At 39.2% G+C, this 20,616-nt stretch overlaps 2 protein-coding genes across 3 annotated transcripts in view; one reads left to right on the top strand and one right to left on the bottom strand.

The window, feature by feature from the left end:
• Nucleotides 1-20,616, bottom strand: part of LOC138419547 (zinc finger protein 45-like) — a 65,155-nt gene that overhangs the window by 23,168 nt on the left and 21,371 nt on the right.
• Nucleotides 10-19,490, top strand: LOC138418971 (zinc finger protein 404-like). 2 transcript variants are annotated; one of them, XM_069551032.1, is made up of 6 exons: nucleotides 10-202; nucleotides 875-950; nucleotides 1,442-1,563; nucleotides 11,559-11,618; nucleotides 14,796-14,922; nucleotides 17,612-19,490. In XM_069551032.1, exons 4-6 carry the CDS (start codon nucleotides 11,589-11,591, stop codon nucleotides 19,129-19,131), a joined length of 1,677 nt encoding a protein of 558 aa, XP_069407133.1. In that variant the 5' UTR covers nucleotides 10-202; nucleotides 875-950; nucleotides 1,442-1,563; nucleotides 11,559-11,588; the 3' UTR covers nucleotides 19,132-19,490. The 2 variants fall into 2 exon arrangements, with proteins under 2 accessions (XP_069407133.1, XP_069407132.1); XM_069551031.1 differs by lacking the exon at nucleotides 1,442-1,563 and having other exon boundaries at nucleotides 16-202.

Below are 20,616 nucleotides of genomic sequence, written 5' to 3'. Positions count from 1 at the left end.
GCTCGCATCAGCCTCGGGCCCTGGGTGCACTTCCGGTGGTGGAGGAGCTGTAGTCCTTACGTGTTAAGGAGATCCCATCCAAAAATAAAAACGGCACAGGCTTCCATGGTCTATTTCGGTAGCCGGACTGGAACCCCCTCTGGTGACAGGCGCTCAAGGCGAGGACGCTCCGGGCGCGGACAAGACGTGTCAGTCCTCGAGTGTAAGGCTCGTGTCTGCGTGAGCAGCACAGATTTATGTACCTATTGAGAAACTCGTATGTGTAAACGTGTCTCCATGAAGTGTACGTTTGTGTGTCATTATTTAACTGGGTGATGGTGCTTATTTAAATGATGCGTGGCTTTTGGATGAGCGACAGTTGTGTGGCTGTGTGGATTGTTACTGGAACCCTTGTCTCTTGTCTCTGTCTCCCGTTGGGGTCTGTGGCAGATAAAGGAGGGAAACCAGAGTGTCAGCTTTAGAATGGAAGAATGGAGGATCCCGGCAAGAAGACACAGATTGGATCACGAGATCAGATTTTCTGACGCTGAATACGGCCCCAAACAGGCTTTTGGGAAGATCTAATGACGTCCTAGGAGTGGGTTTCCTCCTGGGAGGGTCCCCTTTGAAAGTTTCGAGGGGCCAGCTGTGTTTCACAGCCACAGCATTTCCGAAACTCTGGCCCCAGAAGCCTGCTGTCAATTCCACAGACTCCACCCTAGACATCAGTGACCCCAGCCTCTCTCACACTGGGAGAGGTCAACGCTGTTCCAGCCTCCTTCCTACTCCTATCTGGTTGTTTATGGTGGACTGGATGAGAGGGGGCCGTGTTTTGTAAATGAATGTGCTCTCCAAGAAAATGCTGATGTCTCATGTTCACTTTCTCTTTTCCTAGTGCTGCATGTCTCTAAAAAGTAGGATCCTGAGAGAGGAAAGAATTTTTGTTAAACAACTAAAAAGTTTAAGTTAAGGTGAGTTTGTGTTTCCTCATTGGTAAAATACACTTTAATTTTAAAGGCATGTGATCCTTCTTTCCCTGGGGATGAAATATACTGTCTGATAGTAACATATCTGTAAGTCATAGGGCCATGTAGATTAAGCATCCTTGTCAGGGTCCCCAAGCCCTTCTGTCTCTAAATTATTTAACCTGTGGCCTAACGTCAGTCCTGTGATCATGTTAGTTTTTGTGGAAAAAGTGATGGGATGTCACTACTGTGGTTCCATTTTATCATATAAGACTCCATTGTAGCAGACTGGAGCTAGAGACTCGCCTTGTGGGCTTGATGAAGTAAGTGGCAATGTTGGAGAAGTTCCTGTTGCAAGAAACTGCAGGCAGTTTCTAGGACCTGAGGGTGTCCTCCAGCTGACAGCCATAAAAAATTTGGGGCCATCAGTCATCTAGCCACAAGGATATGAATTCTGCCAACAATCTGAATGAACTTGAAATTGAATTCTTCCCCAGTTGAGCCTCTGAATGAGAACACAGCCCAGCTGACACCTGTTTGTAACTTCTGAGACCAGCCTGAGGAAAGCACCCAGTGAAACTGTGTCCAGACTCCAAGTCCACAAAACACCGCGATAAATGTGTGTTGTGTTAAGATATATTTATGGTTAATTTGTTATGGCAGCAATTGAAAACCATTACCACAGGAAAGACTGTGAAGACTGGAAGAAACTGAGGAGGAATAACAGTCTGGGACTTACCTGGTGGTCCACTTGCTAAGACTCTGTTCCTAATACAGGAGGCCCAGGTTCGATTCCGAGTCAGGGAACTAGATCCCACATGCCACAAGTAAGTGTTAGCATGCCACAACTAAAGATCCCACATGCCGCAACTAAGACCCAGTGTAGCCAAAAAAATAAATATTATGGGGTGGGAGGAAATAATAGCCAAATGCAATGTGGGATCATGTATAGGATCCTGGAAAAGAAAAAGGACATTAATGGAGGGAAACTAGTGATATTTGAATAAGATATGCCATTGATAGTATCTACTGTACCATTGTTAATTTCGTGGTTTTGATAATCATCCTAAGATGTCAACCGTAAGTTGAGGCATATACAGGAAACCCTCTATACTACTCTTGCAAATTTTCTCTAAGTCTAAAATAAGTGGAAATAAAAATGAACACCCCCCCCAAAAAAAAAGAGGAAAATTTTGGCTATCCCATGATCATGGAGATATTTTCCTGTTTCTTCTTCCAGAAACTTTATAGCTTTAGTTTTCACATTTAGGCATATGATCCATCTTGAATTTATATGTGTGTATGGTAGGATCAGGGTTAAAACCATTTTTTCCATACAGCTATCCACTTGCTTTGGTACCATTTGTTGAAAAGACTATCCTTTCTGTTCCAATTTACAGTTAGACTTTTATTGTTAAAAAAAAAAAAAGTGGCTGTATATGTGCAAGTCTCTTTCTGGACTCTATTCTGTTGGTCTGTTAGTCAATCCTGTGTCAGTCCCACTGTTTAAATTACAGTAATTACACAACACATATGTCTTGATGACTGGTAATGTACACTCGACAACTTTGTTCTTCAAACTTGCCCTGACTGTTCTGGATTCTTAGCTGTGTGCTGTGCTTAGTTGCTCAGTCATGTCCAACTCTTTGCGACCCCATGGACTGTAGCCCGCCAGGCTCCTCTGTCCATGGGGATTCTCCAGGCAAGAATACTGGAGTGGGTTGCCATGTCCTCCTCCAGGGGATCTTTCCAACCCAGCAATCAAACCAGGTTTCCTGCATTGTAGGCGGATTCTTTACCTTCAGAGCCATTTCCATATAAATTTAGAATGAGTTTTATTAATGTTCTAAAAAAAAGCTCCTGATATTGTTTAGGGATACATTGAATCAATAGATCAATTTAGAGCAAATTGGTCATCTTAAAATTGATTCTTCCAGCTCATAAACGTAAAATAAGTTTCCATTTATTTAATTCTTCTTTCTTTCCTTAATGTTTTGCTTTCAGTCTATAAGTTGAAAACACTTCTTTTGTTAGGTTCATTTCAAAGTGTTTCATATTTTTCATATTTTTTATACCGTTGGGATTTTTAAAATTTCATTTTTAATAGCTTTGTTTTAATATAATTGTTTTATACTGTGACCTTTTACTCAACAAACTTGCTAATAAATTCATGTATTAATTCTAATAGTTTATAGAATTGAAAAAAAATTTTTCTATGTACAAAATGATGTTGTCTGCAAATAAAGATGGCTTTACCTCTTTCCTTCCAATCTTCATACGTTTCATTTCACTTTTTCCTCATATGGTATTAGAGAGGTCTTCTAGTAGAAAGTTAAATGGAAGTGGTAAAAGTGGACACCCTTGCCTTGTTCCTGAGCTCAGGGCAGTGGTCCATATTTCACCTCCCAGTTTTATTCTGCCAACCCCCTTTTATCAAATTAAAGAAGTTCACTTCCATTCCTAGTTTGAAGGATTTTTATCATGAACTGATGTTGAATATTATAAAATAGTTTTTCTGCATTTAATGAAGTAATTGAATAGTTTTTCTCCTTTGTTATTTTTTAAATAATTTTATGTGTTTTTATTTTTGGCGATGCTAGGTCTTCACAGGGCTGCACAGGCTTTTCTCTAGTTGCTACAAGTGGGGGCTACTCTTTGTTGTGGTGCACGGGCTTCTCATTGTGGTGGCTTCTCTTGTTGTGGAGCACGGAGTTCCCTGATAGCTCAGTTGGTAAAGAATCTGCCTGCAATGCAGGAGTCCCTGGTTCGATTCCTGGGTCGTTTCAATTCCTGGGTCAGGAGACTCCTAGGTCAAACTTGGAGAAGGGATAGGCTATCGACCTCAGTATTCTTGGATTCCCTTGTGGCTCAGCTGATAAAGAATCTGCCCACAATGCAAGAGACCTGGGTTCAATCCCTGGGTTGGGACAATCCCCTGGAGAAGGGAAAGGCTACCCACTTCAGTATTCTGGCCTGGAGAAGTTCATGGGGTCGTAAAGAGTTGGACATGACTGAGAGACTTTTACTTTCACAGGGCTCTAGGGCACTGGGGCTCAGTACTTGTGGCTTCCAGGCTCTAGAGTTCAAGCTCAAGAGTTGTGGCATGCTGGCTTACCTGCTTCGCAGCATGTGGGATCTTCCTGTGTCAGGGATGGAACCTGTGCCTCCTGTATTGGCAGGTGGATGGGTTCTTTACCACTGATCCACCAGGAAAACGCTGTCTTATTTAAAGTTGGAAGATTACATTGATGGCTTTTTGAAAATTAAGTGACTTTGCATTTCTAGAATAAACTCTTACTCATGCATATCACTGGTCTCTTCTTGCTAATATTGTATTTAATATTCTTGCGTCTACGTTCATGAGAGAGATATACTGTAGTTTTCCTTTCCTATAATGTCCTTGTCAGGTTTTGATATCATAATTATGGACCTCATGACATGGTCCATTTTGAGGGTTTGTTTTCTAGAAAAGATAGTTTGGTTGGCATTTTTAATTCCTTAAGTGTTTGGAGAATTTGCCACTGAAACCTCTGGGCCTGACATTTCATGGGAAGGTCTTTAATACAGATTTAATTTCTTTAGTAAATCTAACTATATTCAGACTTTCCATTTTTTATATCAGTTTTGATAAATTGTGTTTTCAAGAAATTTTTAAATTGCATCTACATTTTCAAGTTTATTGTCATAGAGTTCATAAAATTATGTTATCAATGTATCTGTTATCAAAATAATGTCTATAATATATGTAGTGATATCTCCTTTTATATTCCTGATATGGGCAATGTTTTTCTTGACAGTATACCAAGAGGTTTATTAATCTTATCTTTTCAATGAAATAGGTTTTGGCTTTATTGATTTTTCTCTGTTATATGTCTGGGTTTTTTTAATGCCATTTGTTTCCTTTAGTGTGTTTTACTTTCTGTAGACTTAATTTGTTTTTCCTTTTCTAGCTTCCAGAGATAGATCATTGTTTTTTAACCATTCTACTTTATAAAACATACATTTATCTTTAGGTGAAGGGGATCAAAAGGTAAAAAGAAAGGGAAAACATAAGTGGGCAGTCATTATAAATGCTCATGATATCTATGGGAGAAAATAAATTATGGATTTACTTGGCATTGCAGTAATTTGACAAAGTATTTTCATAATAATTTGACTACCAATTGATTTGCTATGGCTTCAGTACACCTAGCAGTTATCAATGGTGATGAGATAATGAATGGTATTTATCTGCAGCGTTTGTGAATACAAAACAAAAACAAAAATACACATTTAAAGCTAAAAATGTCTTTTGGTCTTTTATTCTTTTGATTTTTATAATTTACTTAATTCTTTTGGCTGCCCTGGGTCTTCATTGTTTTGAGTGGGCTTTCTCTAGTTGCAACAAGTCAGGGCTTCTCATTGCAGTGGCTTCCCTTGTTGCAGATCACAGGCTCTAGACACATGGGCTCAGTGGTTGCAGCTTGCGGGTCTAGAGCACAGGTTCAGTAGTTGTGGCGCACGGGCTCAGTTGCCCAGTGGCATGTGGAACCTTCCCAGACCAGGGATCAAATCCGTGTCTCCTGCTTTGGTAAGCAGATTCTTATCCAGTGGGCCACCAGGGAAGTCCTAAAAATGTCTTTGTAAGCATTGGTGTGATTCCATCTCATAAACTTTGTTATGCCATACTTCCATAATCATTTAGCTTGAAATATTTCCTAGCTTTTTTGCTCATTCATGCTTCCATCTAGGATTATTTTCTTTTTGCCTGATTTCTGTTCTTTAGTATTTCTTCTATTATGGATCTGTTGATACAAAATTCTCTCAGCTGACTTCCCTGGTGGCTTAGACAGTAAAGCATCTGCCTACAATGCAGGAGACCTGGGTTCAATCCCTGGGTCAGGACGATCTCCTGGAGAAGGAAATGGCAACCCACTCTAGTATTCTTTCCTGGAAAATCCCTTGGCTGGAGGAACCTGGTAGGCTACAGTCCATGGAGTCACAAAGAGTTGGACACGACTGAGTGACTTCACTTTGTTAAAAAAAAAAAAAATCATTATTTCACCTTCCTTTCTGAAAGATATCTTCTCTGGGTATAAGATTCAGAGTTCTCAGGGTTTTTCCTTTCAGCACTTTTTAAAGACATGATCCCATTTTTCAGGCTGCTAAAGATTCTGTTGAGATATGGAATATTTTTCTTGTTTATTTATAACAGATGTCTTTTTTAAAAACTACATACTTTTAATATATGTTTTTCAGCTTTGTTTCTCAACAGTTTGGCCAAGATGTGCCTAGGTATGGATTCCATTATTTCAACTGGTTAGGTTTGCTGAGCTTTTTCATTTATATATCAAGATATTTCATGACAGTTGCACTGTTTTTGTCCATTATTTCTTCAAATAAATTTTCTGTTCTATTTTGTTTTAGGTGTTCATTTCTACATTTTGGCAGTTTCTTATATTTCTCTTATGTTCAGCTCTGTTCTTTTCTTCTCTCAGTATAAGATTATTGTTAATTTAACTTTATGTTAATTAAAACAGCTTTCTGCTATTAAATCATCCTGTACAATTTTAATTTTCAGTAATATATTTTAGAAGAAATTGAGTAGCCATCATGGTCAACAAAAGAGTCCGAAATGCAGTACTTGGATGCAGTCTCAAAAATGACAGAATGATCTCTGTTCATTTCCAAGGCAAACCATTCAATATCACGGTAATCCAAGTCTATGCCCCAACCAGTAACACTGAAGAAGCTGAAGTTGAACGGCTCTATGAAGACCTACAAGACCTTTTAGAACTAACACCCAAAAAAAGATGTCCTTTTCATTATAGGGGACTGGAATGCAAAAGTAGGAAGTCAAGAAACACCTGGAATAACAGGCAAATTTGGCCTTGGAATACGGAATGAAGCAGGGCAAAGGCTAATAGAGTTTTGCCAAGAGAACGCACTGGTCATAGCAAACACCCTCTTCCAACAACACAAGAGAAGACTCTACACATGGACATCACCAGATGGTCAATACCAAAATCAGATTGATTATATTCTCTGCAGCCAAACATGGAGTCAGCAAAAACAAGACTGGGAGCTGACTGTGGCTCAGATCATGAACTCCTTATTGCCAAATTCAGACTTAAACTGAAGAAAGTGGGGAAAACCACTAGACCATTCAGGTATGACCTAAATCAAATCCGTTATGATTATAGACTGGAAATGAGAAATAGATTTAAGGGACTAGATCTAATAGACAGAGTGCCTGATGAACTATGGACAGAAGTTTGTGACATTGTACAGGAGACAGGGATCAAGACCATCCCCATGGAAAAGAAATGCAAAAAAGCAAAATGGCTGTCTGAGGAGGCATTACAAATAGCTGTGAAAAGAAGAGAAGTAAAAAGCAAAGGAGAAAAGGAAAGATATAAGCATCTGAATGCAGAGTTCCAAAGAATAGCAAGGAGAGATAAGAAAGCCTTCCTCAGTGATCAATGCAAATAAATAGAGGAAAGCAACAGAATGGGAAAGACTAGAGATCTCTTCAAGAAAATTAGAGATACTAAGGGAACATTTCATGCAAAGATGGGCTTGATAAAGGACAGAAATGGTATGGACCTAAAGAAGCAGAAAATATTGAGAAGAGGTGGCAAGAATACACAGAACTGTACAAAAAAGATCTTCACAACCCAGATAATCACGATGGTGTGATCACTCACCTAGAGCCAGACATCATGTAATGTGAAGTCAAGTGGGCCTTAGAAAACATCACTATGAACAAAGCTAGTGGAGGTGATGGAATTCCAGTTGAGCTCTTTCAAATCCTGAAAGATGATGTTGTGAAAGTGCTGCACTCAATATGCCAGCAAATTTGGAAAACTCAGCAGTTTTCCAACAGGACTAGAAAAGGTGAGCTTTCATTCCAATCCCAATGAAAGGCAATGCCAAAGAATGCTCAAACTACTGTACAATTGCACTCATCTCACATGCTAGTAAAGTAATGCTCAAAATTCTGCAAGCCAGGCTTCAGCAATACATGAACCGTGAACTTCCAGATGTTCAAACTGGTTTTAGAAAAGGCAGAGGAACCGAGATCAAATTGCCAACATCCGCTGGATCATGGAAAAGGCAAGAGAGTTCCAGAAAAACATCTATTTCTGCTTTATTGACTATGCCAACGCCTTTGACTGTGTGGATCACAATAAACTGTGAAAAATTCTGAAAGAGATGGGAATACCAGACCACCTGACCTGCCTCTTGAGAAATCTGTATGCAAGTCAGGAAGCAACAGTTAGAACTGGACATGAACAGACTGGTTCCAAATAGGAAAAGGAGTATGTCAAGGCTGTATATTGTCACCCTGCTTATTTAACTTATATGCAGAGTACATCATGAGAAACGCTGGGCTGGAAGAAGCACAAGCTGGAACCAAGATTGTTGGGAGAAATATCAATAACCTCAGATATGCAGATGACACCACCCTTATGGCAGAAAGTGAAGAGGAACTAAAAAGCCTCTTGATGAAAGTGAAAGAGGAGAGTGAAAAGGTTGGCTTAAAGCTCCACATTCAGAAAACGAAGATCATGGCATCTGGTCCCATCACTTCATGGGAAATAGATGGGGAAACAGTGGAAACTGTGTCAGACTTTATTTTGGGGGGCTCTAAAATCACTGCAGATGGTGACTGCAGCCATGAAATTAAAAGATGCTTACTCCTTGGAAGGAAAGTTATGACCAACCTAGATAACATATTGAAAAGCAGAGACATTACTTTGCCAACAAATTCCATCTAGTCAAGGCTATGGTTTTTCCAGTGGTCATGTATGGATGTGAGAATTGGACTTGAAGAAAGATGAGCACTGAAGAACTGATGCTTTTGAACTGTGGTGTTGGAGAAGACTCTTGAGAGTCCCTTGAACTGCAAGGAGATCCAACTAGTCCATCCTGAAGAAGATCAGTCCTGGGTGTTCATTGGAAGGACTGATGCTGAACCTGAAACTCCAGTATTTTGGCCACCTCATGTGAAGAGTTGACTCATTGGAAAAGACCCTGATGCTGGGAAGGACTGGGGGCAGGAGGAGAAGGGGACAACAGAGGATGAGATGGCTGGATGGCATCACCAACTCGATGGACATGAGTTTGAGTGAACTCCAGAAGTTGGTGATGGACAGGGAGGCCTGGCATGCTGTGATTCATGAGGTTGCAAAGAGTCAGACATGACTGAGCGACTGAACTGAACTGAACTGAATATATTTTTATAACTATAAAATATCCATGTGATTCTTTTTTTAAGAGCCTTAACCTCTATTGCGACTGAACTGAACTGAACTGAACCTCTATTGATATACCCCATTTTGCATTCCATTTTTATCATCTTTTCCTCTCTTTTCTTTAGCATGTTAATCATAATATCTTCAAATCCTTGTCTGTTAGCTCCACTGACTGGATTATCTTTGGGTTTATTTCTATTGAGACTTTTCTTTCTTGATTATCAGTAACATTTTCCTGTTTCTTTGCATTTTCATTAAGTTTTATCGTATACTGACATTGTGAATAACATATTCTTGACATTCTGAATTATGTTATCTTTCTTTAATAAGCCTATGTCAGGGTTTCTCAGCCTTAGCACTGTTTATATTTTTGACTAGAAAATTCTTTATTGTGGGGGGCTTTCCTGTGCATTGTAGGGTGGTTAGTAGCATCCCTGGTCTCTACCCACTAGATAGTAGCCTCCCTCCGCACATTTTGACAACATAGTATGTCTCCAGACATTGCCACATGTGCCCTGAGGAGCAGGATCACCCCCAATTGAGAACCAGTGATCTGCCCAATCATTTTAAATATCTACTTCATTTTATTTTTTAATTTTGGCTGTGCTGGATCTTCATAGTGGCACAAGTCTCTCTAGTTGTGGTGCAAGGGGTTAGTTGCCCTGCAGCCTGTGGGGTCATAGTTTCCTTACCAGGGATTGAACCTGTGTTCCCTGCATTGGAAGGTGGACTTTTAACTGCTGGACCACCAGGAAATCCCCTTTACTTCATTTCCATTATATGAATGAATACACTTTATTTAATTAATTATCCATCTAAGTACTTTTAGACTTTTCTCCAGTTTTTTTTTTTTTCATTTTAACTAGTGTCTATCATCATATTCCTTTATACATTTCTAGGCACGTTTTACTGTTATTTTTTTTGATGAAGTCTCTGAAATGGCTTTCCATCATTAAATTATTCTTATGCATATTTTTTGTACAAGTCTCAATTGCAGTACGTTTTCATAGGTCTACAGGACAGCATGAGCATAAGGTTCTTATTTTCCTACAGCCTTATTAATACATGATGCATGTATTAATGTTCATGTACATGGTGCATGTAACTTTTAAAATCTGACAGTAGAATACCTGTGAAATGGTACTCTTTATTGGTTTAAAACATCTTTAGTAGGTCTTTTGGCAGGTGATATCTTAATTACCTGTGCTCAGATTTCATACAATGGAACAACAACAACAACAAAAAAAACTGGGTGTCAGAGACAACAGTTAAAAAAAAGTTGAGTTTATAATTATAGAAATGTGTTTCAAAACACATCACTTCTACTTACTGTTAATTATATGGGGGAATAGCTTTACTTCTTTGAGCTTCTATTTCCCCATCTGCTGAACTGAGTTAATAATTACATTTTAGGATTAAAAGTTAATGTGTATAGAGAAGCTATCACATAGAAGGTTACAAAAATCTATGTGTTGCTATACAGCTATAGTGAGCATAAATTTACCTCTGTCTTGTGGGTGCTGGGTGGGTTGGGAACAAGGGATGTGGGGGAGCACAGGAAATAATTCATGTCAGAAAGCAAAGTGAATCCTGATGGGAAAAACCCAGGTTTGTCACCCCAGGGGACCTTGAGAGTCAAGTTCAGGCTTCACATGGGCAGGCAGTTTTACAGTAGTTAAGATTTTCAGATTGGTCTCTACTGTTTTCTGCCTTTTGTCTAGCAGAGTCCAGATCCACTGGGAGGCCATGAGCTTATTGAAGTTTTTGTTGTATGGCCTGGTCTCAACCCTGGCAGGTAGAGCTTGACTGGGGAGGATCTACTCATTGTGACTGGACAACCCAGGCTGGGTACATATGGTATGATCAGAATTAGAAATAGGCCAGAGGGGTGTGTCTGGAACTGGCTTCAGAGAGCCCCTGCTGTGTATCCATGCTTATGTGGCTTGTTTCCTAGGCATAAGAAAGGGTGCTTGGATTTGTCTGGGGTGTGTGTGTGTGTATGAGTTAGTCACTCAGTTATGTTAGACTCTTTGTGATCCCATGGACTGTAGACTGCCAGGCTCCTCTGCCCCTGGGATTTCCCAGGCAAGACTACTGAGTGGGTTGCCATTTCCTTCCCCAGGAGATCTTCCCAACCCAGGACTGAACCTGTCTCCTGCACTGCAGGCAAATTCTTTACCAGCCGAGCTATCAGGGAAGCCAGAATTGTCTGGACTGCTACTTATATCCCCTGACATGTGTTTATGTGTTCCGGAAGGGGAAGAGTGGCAAGGACGATGGGAAACAGGAATAAAGAAGAAAAAAGAAAGGCTCTCATAACTTAATTTTTGCAGTTCTGAGCTACGCTGGGTCTCAAAGCTTCTTTTTCCTTCCTCAGCTCTGGCTTCTCTGGACTCAGCTTCTGAGAATGATTGGCAGTTCTAAAATCATGGCCCCGGTAAGTGGATGACTCTGTTTCCTTCCTGAAATATTATAGTTTTTAATTCAAGTAATATTTTCATTCTTTAGCCCAAAATCTTCTTAGGGAAGCTGTATCTCTGAGCCAATTTTCACTTTTTCCCTTTACAGAGTATGATTTTGTCCTCTCTGTTTGCTCCCTTCTTTTGAACTGGTTTTTCAGTTTTTCATCAAATAATTCATGTATCTTGTATGTTCATTCTTCTCTTAGGGGCAGTGTTGGAGCAGTGAAGGGGTAGAGTACCTTGAAGGAAATATTTGAGCTTCCCTTGTTGGGTTTGTAGTTTAATTATATATAAAAATGGTGGTCCTCTTTGACCAGAAGAGAGAGAACTTTCTCCACTGTTTTCCAGGTAGATAAGAGGAGAGGTTGAGGGCAGTAGGAAAAGGGGCCGACAGAGGATGAGATGGTTGGATGGCATCACTGACTTAATAGACATGAGTTTGAACACAACTCCAGGAGATAGTGAAGGACAGGGAAGCCTGACATGCTGTAGTACATGGGGGTCAGAGTCAGATATGACTTAGGGACTGAACAACAACAAAGGGTGAATTTGGTTATCAATGGTCTCAGTTTCAGTGTGGGATGAGACCTCAGCTTTGAAAAGCTTTTAGGTTTGGGTTGAAATGGAGTTGGTCCCTTCCGAGAAAGAGAGAGAGGTGGGGTTCTGGCTAAGGAATCACTGAGAAATGAATAGGGTTCTGAGGTCCATTATGTGGTGGAAGAGAAATTCCTGGTCTTGAGTGATTCAGTATTATTCTGGATCATTCTATATTTGTGTATTCTTAACTCAAGAACCAGAAGTTCAATAAGAGATTGTAAAAAGGAAGATCATTGGGAACCACATCTGCTGGATAATACTAAACTTTGGGGAAGAGGTTAGGATTTTTGTCCAGCCAAAATACTATAATAGTATATATGTTGTTATTATTAATAACCTAACACTTTAAGAAAGATTAAACCTGATGTCTATGAAAAACCTGATGTTTATGAAAATGTAAATTTGTCAGAGTAAGGGAAATACTTATGATATAATCTGACATATAATGTACTTGTATCTTGACAATAATGGATGCCTTTCTCCAATTAGATAAAATTGTTTGGATTCTTCTTTAGTCAAGAATCCCCACATTGATTCTTCCCTGCTGGTCCAGTGGTTAAGACTCTGTGCTTCACTGCAGGGGGCAGGGCTTCCATCCCTGGTCGGGGAACTAAGATCCCATATGCTTAATGGCACAGCCAAAAAATAAAAAATAAAACATTAAAAAAAAGAATCCCCAAGTTTCAGAATAATAATTTGGGCTATAGTATAAATTATGTTATCTTACTAGCTGTAAATAGTATTATATCTGGCAAGTTGTTTAAATTTAGTTATTGATCTCTATTTAAAAGTGAAATCAAGATTGATGGTTTTGTAAAACTCAGCAGTGGCTACAGAACTGGAAAATGTCAGTTTTCATTCCAATCCCAAAGAAAGGCAAGGCCAAAGAATGCTCAAACTACAGCACAATTGCACTCATCTCACATGCTAGTAAAGTAATGCTCAAAATTCTCCAAGTGAAGTTTCAACAGTACATGAACTGAGACTTGCAGATGTTCAAGCTGGATTTAGAAAAGAAAGAGGAACAGAAGATCAAATTGCCAACATCCGTTGGATCATCGAAAAAGCAAGAAAGTTCTGGAAAAACATCTATTTCTGCTTTATTGACTAGGCCAAAGCCTTTGACTGTGTGGGTCACAATAAACTGTGGAAAATTCTGAAAGAGCTGGGAATACCAGACCACTTGACCTGCCTCTTGAGAAATCTGTATACAGGTCAAGAAGCAACAGTTAGAATCAGACATGGAACAACAGACTGGATCGAAATTGGGGAAGGAGTGCGTCAAGGTTGTATATTTTTTACCCTGCTTATTTAACTTCTATGCAGAGTACATCATGCGAAATGCCAGGCTGGATGAAGCACAAGCTAGAATCAAGACTGCTGGGAGAACTATCAATAACCTCAGATATGCAGATGACACCACCCTTATGGCAGAAAACAAAGAGGAACTCACGAGCCTCTTGATGAAAGTGAAAGAGGAGAGTGAAAAAGCTGGCTTAAAACTCAACATTCAAAAAACTAAGATCATCACCAGTCCAAGTTCGATGCATGAAACAGGGCACTCAAAGCCAGTGCACTGGGACAACCCTGAGGAATGGGATGGGGAGGGAGGTGGGTGGGTGGTTCAGGATGGGGGACACAGGTACAGCCATGGCTGCAATTTATGGCAAAAACCACCACAATATTGTAAAGTAATTAGCCTCAAATTAAAATAATTAATTAAAAAAAAAAAGAAAAACTAAGACCATGGCATCTGGTCCCATCACTTCATGGCAAATAGATGAGAAAACAATGGAAATAGTGAGAGACTTTTATTTTCTTGGGCTCCAAAATCATTGCATATGGTGACTGCAGCCATGAAATTAAAAGACACTTACTCTTTGGAAGGAAAGTTATGACCAACCTAGATAGCATATTAAAAAGCAGACATTACTTTGTCGACAAAGGTCCATCTAGTCAAGGCTGTGGTTTTTCCAGTAGTCATGTATGGATGTGAGAGTTGGACCATAAAGAAAGCTGAACATTTTTGAACTGTGGTGTTGGAGAAGACTCTTGAGAGTCCCTTGGACTGCAAGGACATCCAACCAGTCAATCCCAAAGGAAATCAGTCCTGAATATTCATTGGGAGGATTGATGCTGAAGCTGAAGCTCCAATACTTTGGCCATCTGATGCAAAGAACTGACTCAGTGGAAAAGACCTTGATGCTGGGAAAGATTTAAGGCAGGGGGAGAAGGGGACAACAGAGGATAAGATGGTTGGATGGCATCACCAACTCGATTGACATGAGTTTGAGCAAGCTCTGGGAGTTGGTGATGGATAGGGAAGCCTGGCGTGCTGCAGTCCATGGTGTCACAAAGAGTCAGACATGACTGAACAACTGAACTGAGGCACTGTACTTCAGATACACTAATTTATTTCTTCTCATCTAACCATGTCATGATCTTTAACTTCAGCTTACTTGTTTTTATGATATATCGCCCCCTGCTGCAACTCAATATTTCATCTTGAATTTTTTTCCCGCTTTTACAAATAATACATGGATCTGTCATTTCAGGTGCCTCTTACATTCAGTGATGTGTCCATAGACTTCTCTCAGGAGGAGTGGGAATGCCTAGATTCAGATCAGAAGAATTTGTACAAAGATGTGATGTTGGAGACTTATACTAACTTGGTATCACTGGGTAAGGACATCTGCCTGGAATAATGTAGAATCTGCTGTCTGGAATATCTACTTTTTTAACTGTATATTTTATGCTCTGTGCCAAGACACTCACAAAATTTCTGCTCCATATTCTCAAAGGACTATTTTGGGCTTTGTTAGATGGAAATGGGCTCCTCCATTCAGCACCTACATCTCCCCTATCCTTCATTTACTGTCCTACCTCCTTCTGATCCATCCTGTAGTTGCTTCCTTTTCTAAAGGACCAAAGGATTGAATCCTGGGATTTTTCTGCATAAATACCGGCAAAGAAGGCAAATTTCATATTATGTATATGTTCAGAATATCTATAAATATTCTATTTTAATTGCTGATTCATCTGTACAGAGAACAGGTAACAAAGAGTCTTGTTTTCTCTTTACTACAAATGAGACTTTGTAATTTTTTACATTGGTAGGGTGAATCAAGCTCATTAACTTTTTGAGTATTTTTTAAAAATTTATAGCAGTGGAAATGTTGGTTTTCAGTGATTTGATAGGTTCTATTCAGAAGTGTCTTTGTTCAGTTTTTAGAAAAAACTAGATCATTCTCTCCTCTCTTCTGGGATTCTAATTATACTTAGGTTAGATCTTTTGAGAACTTATCTCACAGTTCTGAGTCAATAAAGGGCTGCCCAGGTGGCGCTAGTGGCAAAGAAAGCTAAAGGAAAGCGAAGTCGCTCAGTCGTGTCTGACTCTTTGCGACCCCATGGACTGTAGCCTACCAGGCTCCTCTGTCCATGAGATTTTCCAGGCAATAGTACTGGAGTGGATTGCCATTTCCTTCTCCAGGAGATCTTCCCAACCCAGGGATTGAACCCAGGTCTCCCGGATTGTAGACAGATGCTTTACTGTCTGAGCCACCAGGGAAGTCCTTGATGAGACTGAACTTGCTTGCAAATGCAGGAGACATAAGACATGAGTTCGACCCCTAGGTCAGGAAGAGCCCCTGGAGGAAGGCATGGCAACCCACTCTATATTCTTGTCTGGAGAATCCCATGGACAGAGGAGTCTGGCAGGCTACAGATGAAGCAACTTAGCATGCATGCACCCACTGAGGCAATAAAATGTGAGAGATTAAGAGAGAGAGATAGTTGGTGATTGCCACATAATTTTCATAAACTAGGTCATTATTTTACTCAGCTGCCTTCTCCAGTGACCTTGACTTTAATCCTTACTGTGATTTTCATCCGTTACTTTTAATTCAGTATTTTATTCTTCGGTTAATTATGTAATACCGTATGATACAACTTGTTTTTCAGTAGTAGAAGAAATTTTGAATGCATATGTGAGCTTTAGAGTATGAAAATAAGTAAAATAAATGAGACAATATGTACTAAAGAAAAGCATCATGAAGACAGAATTAGGTGTTGGGATATAGAATAAAGGATATGAATATACTTACATTTAGCAGGGCCAGCCTTTCTGAGGAAGTGATTTCTAACCTGCCACACCTGGAGGTAGTCATTTATACAAGCCACCTAAGAGGATTCCTGAAAGGTAGAGCATTCATGTGAAGCCACAGGCAATGGGAAACATCACAATATGTTCTAGTAGCTGAAAAGAAGCAATGTGGTCAGATATAGGGGAACAAAGATGTCAAGGGCTTGAAATTAATTTGTAGAAATAAGACAGAGTCTTCTTATTTGTGGTTATATGCTTGGGTTTCATCCTAAGATAAAGACAGACCTTTGGAAAAATTACATAGAGATCCATCTGGTTGTGTTGTTGTTTAGTCATTAAGTCATGTCTGACTCTTTGTGACCCCATGGATTGCAACACATCAGGCTCCTCTGTCCTCCACTATCTCTTGGAGTTTGCTCATGTCCATTGAATGTAACCATCTCATCCTCTGCTGCCCTCTTCTCCTGCCCTCAACCTTTCCCAGCATCAGGGTCTTTTCAAATGAGTCAGCTCTTCACATCAGGTGGCCCAAGTATTGGAGCTTTAGTTTCAGAATCAGTCCTTCCAATGAATAGTCAGGGTTAATTTCCTTTAGGATTGACTGGTTTGGTCTCCTTGCAGTCCAAGGGACTCTCAAAAGAGTCTTCTCCAGCACCACAATTTGAAAGCATCAATTATTTGGAGTTCAGCCTTCTTTATAGTCCAGTTCATATCCATACATGACTACTGGAAAAACCATCTGATAGAAAATATTAAAATGTAATTGATCAAGACCTACTCATAGATTTTGATTCACTCAGTCTCAGTGGATATCTAAAGGGTAGTATATCCATGAGCTGATCATGCCTTCTTTGAACCATTACTATAAAACTTCTCACTGCCTCCTCCAGGTTGGTACATAGTCTTGAGGGTTTTAGCCCACTGCAGCTCCTTTTGCCTGGCAAAGCAATAAAGCTATTCTTTATAATAAAGAAAGAATAAAATAAAAAGGGGGGAGAGTAGTATATGTAAGAAATTCCTGTGATAATTCTGATCCACTAATCGAGAACTATTGATTTTTCTCTTTGCCTACTCACAAACATTACATTCTCATGTGAACTTTCACAATTTTCTGAGTCCGTCACACCTTTAAAAAACTTTATCACAGTAATTTAGAATTTTATGGCCTTTTACTTCTAATGGATTTACTTGTCAGTTTTATCATTATTCTTACTATATTTCCCCTGTACCGGAAAAATAGCATTTATTCATTTTCTTGTTTTCTTTCAGACTTTGATTTCACAACTGAGAACAACAAATTATCTTCAGAAAAAAGAAGTTTTGAAGTAAATTCATACCATTGGGAGACAATCAAAAGTAAAACCTTCAACCTTATGGGGTTTATTTTTAGAAATGATTCACAGAACAGAAATGAATTTGAAGGACAACAGGCATCTCAAGTGGGACATTTTAGTCAAATGATGTTCCAAAAACATATATCTCTTCCTCTGCATCAGAGAATTCACACTAAAGAGAAGTCATATGAATGTAAGGGATGTAGGAAGGGCTTTAGGAAATATTCACATCTTACTGAAAGTCTGAAAGACCATAGTGGTGTGAGACCCTATGAATGCAGAGAATGTGGAAAGGCCTTCCTAGTTCTCCAGCATTTTATTAGACATAAAAAAAGTCACACTGATTTGAAGCCCTATGAATGTAATGGATGTGAGAAAGCCTTTAGATTTTATTCACAGCTTATTCAACATCAGATAATTCATACTGGTGTGAAACCCTACAAATGTAAGCAATGTGGAAAGGCCTTTAGACGTCCTTCTCACCTTACTGAACATCAGAACATTCATGTTGGTTTGAAACCCTACGAATGTAAGGAATGTGGGGAAACTTTTAGGTTGTACCGACATATGTGTCTCCATCAGAAAATTCATCATGGTGTGAAACCTTATATCTGTAAGGAATGTGGAAAGGCCTTTGGTCATCGTTCAAGTCTCTATCAACACAAGAAAATTCATTCTGGTGAGAAACCATATAAATGTAAACAGTGTGGAAAGGCCTTTGTTCGCAGCTATCTACTTACTGAACATCAGAGAAGTCATACTGGTGAAAAGCCTCATGAATGTAAGGAATGTGGAAAGGCCTTTAGTAGAGCCTCAAGCCTTCTTAAACATAAAAAGATTCATAGTAGTGAGAAACACTATTATTGTAAGGAATGTGGGAAGGCCTTCTGTAGAGGCTCTCAACTTACACAACATCAGAGAATTCATACTGGTGAGAAGCCCCATAAATGTAAAGAATGTGGGAAGACTTTTAAGCTCCATTCTTACCTTATTCAACATCAGATCATTCACAGTGACTTGAAACCATATGAATGTAAACAATGTGGGAAAGCCTTCAGTCGTGTCGGAGACCTTAAAACACACAAGTCAATTCATGCTGGGGAGAAACCTTATGAATGTAAGGAATGTGGAAAAACCTTTAGACTTAATTCTCAACTAATTTATCATCAGACAGTCCATACTGGCTTGAAACCATATATATGTAAAGAATGTAAAAAGGCCTTCCGTTCTATATCAGGTCTTTCTCAACATAAGAGAATTCATACTGGTGAAAAACCTTATGAATGTAAGGAATGTGGTAAGGCCTTTAATCGTAGCGAGCGACTTATTCAGCATCAGAGAATTCATACTGGTGTGAAGCCACATAAATGTAAGGAATGCGGGAAGGTCTTTACTCGTTGCTCTCAACTTATTCAACATCAAAGATTTCACATTGGCGAGAAACTCTTAATGTAATGAAAGTCAGAAAGCCTTTAACTATGTTATGCTAAAGATTATTATTTAACATAAATATAAATGCTTGGAAGGGTGTCTGGCTCAGAGTATTTGCTTACTATTAATAATCATTCTTTAATGATAATTACTAGTATTGTTATAAATTCACATGGAAGGAAGACCCTATGAGCATTTTAAAAATCATCCATATTTCATGTTTCATGTCAAAGCATTAATTTTGCACAAAATCCCATAGGCTGTATTAAACAGGAAATTTTTTTATTCAGAGCTCATCCCCCTAAAGATGAATAATGGGAAGAAACCCTATGCATTTGTTGAATGCTGAGTGTGTAGCTGTTGAAAAATTACAAAATGGCTTGAAGAAATTTTCTTACAGTAATTTCTGTAATATCGGTGACAGACAATTCACATTCTCTACAATTCATGGAAATTAAGAGACTTCAGTTGGGTAGCCAAAAGAGAGGTGTTGACTTGGCAAAGTTTTCCTCAGGTATTTGAAAAATTTCACATTTACATGAACGGTACAATGGTATAATGAAGGTTTGTTTGCCTTCCACCTAGATTCAGTGTATTGCCACTCTCTCTCCATCTAAGAATGTATATATATTCACAGCTATCATATTTATAACATATTGAACATATATACATATATATATGTTGTATACTATAGTATATCATAGTGCTGTGCTTTTTGAGTAAATGTTTCAGGTATCACCTCACCTCTAAAAAAAAATCAACATAAAACTCAAAAATACAACTCCTAGATTTAAAGATTATCTTCTACATGACTATTAGGCCATTGTCGCCTAAAAGACATTAATACTAGACCGATAATGTTCTATAATCAGTCCATTTACAGATTTCTCCAATTATTTAAGAAATGTCTTTCAAAAGTGTTTGCTTTTTCTAAAAGCTCAAAACAAACTAAGGTCCTATATTTTACGATTCTGGCAATTGAGTCTGTTTTGGTCAAGAACTTATCATCCACCTATTTTGTGGGTCAAACTCTTTGAAGGCTCAGGAGAAATAACCCATATAATGTTGCCCATTCTAGATTTGTGCTAATTTTTCTTCAGATAGGCTTAACTTGTTTCTCTAACCTTCGCATTTACTGTGAACACTGTGTGTAGAGGCTTGATTGCTGCTAAGTCCCTTCAGTCATGTCCGACTCTGTGCAACCCCATAGACGGCAGCCCACCAGACTCCGCCGTCCCTGGGATTCTCCAGGCAAGAACACTGGAGTGGGTTGCCATTTCCTTCTCCAATGCATGCAAGTGAAAAGTGAAAGTGAAGTCGCTCAGTCGTGTCTGACTCTTCAAGACCCCATGGACTGCAGCCTACTAGGCTCCTCCATCCATGGGATTTTCCAGGCAAGAGTACTGGAGTGAGGTGCCATTGCCTTCTCCAGAGGCTTGATTAGGTATCAGATTAAACATTTTTGACAAGATAACTTCATAGACAATATTGTGTACTATTTTGTCAAAT

The sequence above is a fragment of the Ovis canadensis genome, chromosome 14 (assembly GCF_042477335.2).
Source record: "Ovis canadensis isolate MfBH-ARS-UI-01 breed Bighorn chromosome 14, ARS-UI_OviCan_v2, whole genome shotgun sequence".
NCBI classification, from domain to species: Eukaryota; Metazoa; Chordata; class Mammalia; order Artiodactyla; family Bovidae; genus Ovis; species Ovis canadensis.
Note: the sequence above shows the minus strand (reverse complement) of the source record. Positions and strands in the feature narration are given on the sequence as shown.